This window comes from Gastrolobium bilobum, unplaced genomic scaffold (genome assembly GCF_033153095.1).
Source record: "Gastrolobium bilobum isolate Gb01-03AN ecotype WA unplaced genomic scaffold, APGP_CSIRO_Gbil_v1 utg276328, whole genome shotgun sequence".
Taxonomy (NCBI): Eukaryota; Viridiplantae; Streptophyta; class Magnoliopsida; order Fabales; family Fabaceae; genus Gastrolobium; species Gastrolobium bilobum.
The window spans coordinates 7,435-11,685 of NW_026896282.1; the positions used below are offsets into that span (position 1 = coordinate 7,435).

At 33.7% G+C, this 4,251-nt stretch overlaps 1 protein-coding gene across 1 annotated transcript; it reads right to left on the reverse strand.

The window, feature by feature from the left end:
• Window positions 1-257: 257 nt before the first annotated feature.
• LOC133298604 (nudix hydrolase 10-like) lies at window positions 258-3,967 on the reverse strand. The gene is made up of 8 exons (XM_061497934.1): window positions 3,782-3,967; window positions 2,753-2,818; window positions 2,361-2,498; window positions 2,149-2,226; window positions 2,004-2,054; window positions 1,864-1,898; window positions 1,548-1,656; window positions 258-461 (listed from the first exon to the last, which is right to left on the reverse strand). The coding sequence occupies exons 1-8, from the start codon at window positions 3,965-3,967 to the stop codon at window positions 258-260; spliced, it is 867 nt and encodes a 288-aa protein (XP_061353918.1).
• Between the last annotated feature and the right edge of the window lie 284 nt (window positions 3,968-4,251).

The following is a 4,251-nucleotide window of genomic DNA, read 5'->3' on the forward strand; positions in this document are numbered from 1 at the left end:
AAATTAAATTACTTTTCACCGTTTCATTTTTTTTTTCTCCCAAACCAAACGGTAGGATTATTTTTATTTAAGTCTTGCACAAGATGTAATTAATCAAAATGTAGAATCTGCGATACATGTCTAAAGCATAGAAATTCTGGTTTAGTGTAAATGCTAAACATGAGGTGGACCCCAGTGTAGTAAGCACCAAGCAAGAAAGTAAGGTGCAGCGAGCATTTCATTAAAAAGAAACGTCGATATCAACTTTTGTTCAAGACCTAATCTGGCTTGGAAGTCTTGTCCAGGTCATGGCTATTCAAATAAAGATAACTCAACTGCTCCTTGAAATATGACGAGATAAGTCGTGGTGAGAATCCAGCGTAGCACCTTTCTATTTTTGCCCAGCATAACTCACATGCGTACTTGAAAGGCTCGTGCTTTTGGGTGAAAGGTTGAGCAGCATATTCCTCAAATGGCATCCACTTTGTGAGAAAAGGAAAAGCACACCAAAGCAAATTATAGACAATATATTTCAATAAGTAGCAAAAGATTGGTAATAATAGCACTATATTCATAAGGGAGACAATTCAACTGGCCAACGGTAATGGCGCGCACACACGTATATATATAGGTAGGATTCTTTGACATCAGTGTCAAATCTGAAATTTAAAATTTGACACTTCATTTGAGAGTCATTAGATAAAAAAAGATCGACAACTCTGATTTGTAAACATGTGACACTATTGATCTTTTTTGATCCGATGACTCTCAGATAAAGTGTCAAATTTTAAATTTGACACTGATATCAAAAAATCCTACTTTTTATTTTTATATATATATATATATATATATATATATAGTAGGAAGTTAATCAGCATATACTAGCTTCGTGTTAAGTGCTCTCTTTTGAATTCAGGGTTTCATATAATATCTGACTCATCTTGAGAAAAGGGCATTAATTTGATAGGTGAGGCTCGACAAATTGCAAGCTTAAACATGTGTAAAAACTTGGAACAAAAAGAATCCTCTAACGTAGGTGCATGTAGTCAAGAATCCATATATCATTCTTAATTATAAGTTCCAGGGTCAATTTCAACGGTGGGAACAAAATTTCCATGTAAATCATGTGGTCATATAGTTAATGTGTCTCATGATGTTTAATCAACCAAACAGTGTTTAACGTGTGAGAATAATTAGTAATTCAACCTTCTGTTATATTATGTCACCCACTCACAATTCACATTCACACCAGAAGGCCATATTGGAAGTCATTTTTCGTTTGCATTTTCAGTTAAGAATTTTGTAGTACATTTGCCATTAGACGTTGTTGATCATGAGCAGCAACATACGTTAAGGTTGATATGCATTAATTGCTAGGTTCATCTTTTAGCTAGTCAATAAAAATCCTACAGTTTGGAAGAAGAATGTTCCATTTATGTTACGAAAGTATATATCACCCTCATGCATATATGTGATCTGCTTTTATCGTGGCAAAATATCATTTGTGAGATCTCTACATCAAAACCAATGAAAGATATATAAGGTGACTTTGTCAAATATAATTATACCTTAGCAGCCTCAATTTCCAAATCTTGCTTTTTGATGTCTCTAGAAAGAGGACGCAACTTGCAAAGGAAAAATAGGTCCGATTTTCCAAAGAGTGAATTGTGCGATTGTCTGAAAATGATAAACATGAGCAGTTTAAAATAAAAAAAAAATAAAAAAAAAGGAATAAGAAAGACTGACTTTTGCAATTTCCAAAGTTGAAATCATGAAAAAGATAAGGTAGGTGGAGGACAAGAGAGATAGATCAGTTTTTAAAGTAAAACTTCAATAGAGGTCTAAATGTACGTATAGATATAACAGACTATATAAAATTTAGACCTGAATGCTAGTACTTCCACAAATTCTGTATCAATCTGGACAAGGGGAAAAGATAGACCAATTTAAAGTTAAATTAATGCAAAATCACAAAGCGCATTCAAGAATAAAATAGGAATGTAACTTTCTACTTTGACACTTACTCCTGTCTCTTCTTTTACTTCTCTGACAGCTGCGGCTAAAAGATCTTCACCCTGAAGTTATACCATGTTAGTTTCACGAATCTGACCAAATTGGAATTTAATTTTCAACATGATGGGAGAAAATTTTCTTTGAAAATACTCATACCGCTTCAACTATTCCAGTTGGTATCTTCCAAACGCCAATACCATGGAGTTTACCTATTTTTTCCTGGACTACAAGCACCTAGAATCCCACCAAAAACAGAGAAAATAAAAAGAGGAAAAATAATCAAAGTTCTATAACAGCTAGCTAGTGTGAAACCAGGTTGTGTATTTGAAAGCAAGCGCGTAGATCAAAGAAGCATTCTCATTTCAGACCTCTTTTTTATTGTTTAAGACAAGACCGCCGACCCTTACACGGTGGGATGCATTTGGCGGGATTGTGCAGCCTGTTTCAGGAATCCAATAAACTAGCATGAGATAGCTTGGTTCAGCATGGTGGTACCAGAAACCCTCCTGCCAGTAACGTACATTTATTGAAAAGATATGTGACCAACATAAGATAACATGTTTATTAGCTTTATAGAATCAGCCTAGGTTTTATTTTAAACCAAATTTCACACAAAAGGTGTACAAAAAGAGGATCAACAAAATCAAGCTAGCTAACCTGTGTGGCTTCTATAAGATATATGACAAACATTCCCATTTGAATTTCAAAGTTAGAGAACATAAACAATCTTATGATGGCTTGATAGTTTTGGAGAGATTACCTTAATTGCAGTTTCAACAAGATTAACTAGTGCAATTGGTAACTTGATCCAAACACCGCTTTTCCCCTGCAATGTGTATTACAATTCATAGGAGTTATGTTATATTCTCTTAGCTAATTCTTCTTTATCCTCATGATTTAAATGGAAAAGTAAAAATACTTAATATAGTAAGAGCCTGAAAAACATTTGATATTTTTTTCTATAAGTATCTAGGAGGATTCTCATAGGAGAATATATAATTATTCAAGTTAATTAGTAGATGATGACACTATCAAGAGGTAAGAAGTTTTAGTATATATATGGTTGAACCAGTCTTTCTTAATTAGTAACCTTACTCCACAGTTACGTAGCAAAAAAAAATTATTAAGGTTTGAAGCTTAAACTAGATGAAAATTAACATTGTCTCACATTTACCGTGAAGTCACAAAAAATCCATACAAATAAGGACTTCCAAGGAGATAAGTTGAAGTATAATGATTTCTTTTTTCGATAAAATAAGTCACCGACCTTGTGTTTGGATAGAGTGTTTTTCAAAATCACAGAAATTCAAAATACTGAAATTGAAATACCAGTTATTAAAAAACACGTTTTGTTAAGATCAAAGTTTCACACTTGATTCCCTCATTTGCTCTCCTCTATCTTTATCTTTCTCTTTTAAATTTTGTTGAGTGATTGGTGATTCTGAAATCAGTTCTGGAGGCTTTCAGAGAGGAAGAACTTGCATGCAAGCTCTACATGACACTAGAGTGTGCCCTAGGAATAAAATCCAGAAGCCAGAGGATGAAGGTTTAAGAAACTGTTTAGAGACAAATTTAAGATAAATTGGACACAATTCACCGTAACATCAGTCAAATAGCTTATTAGTTGGGAAACTTCAGAAATTTGAACGAGTTAATATAAAAGGAAGCTAGAAGAGTAGTTACGTACACTTGATTTTCAAATGAGAATTTTATTTTATAATTCTTAATTAATGCAACAAATGCATCATTCATTCAAAAGCTATATATACATAGATATCATTATAATCACCTGTTGCTTCCACTGGGAAAGTGAAGTTCTAAGCAAAACAACAAAAACTTCAGAGTCCATTGGCTCCTTCAAGTCTATAATGACTCCTCCATGGGCATCATCAGTGGCAGGGAGAATCTCAACACATTCAAAACCATTGTCACACAATCGTTCACCTAATGGTGCTGGACTAGGGGAGACCGACATGGGCTAAACTGAATTATATTTAAAAATAACAAAAATAATAAACCCCTTAATATTATTATAGTATAGAAGTAAACATATGAAACCATGAAACCCTGATGACACAAGAAAGTTCCAAAGGCAACAACAGAGAATACCTGTAGAATTGATAAGAGATGAAATGACGATGTATGGGGAATCAAAAGGCTAAAGTTTAGGACAGAGTAAAAGGGAAGAACTACAATTCTACTCAATGAACGTTGGGAAGTTGTTGGGCACAAGGTTGCAATTTATAACGAAATCAACTC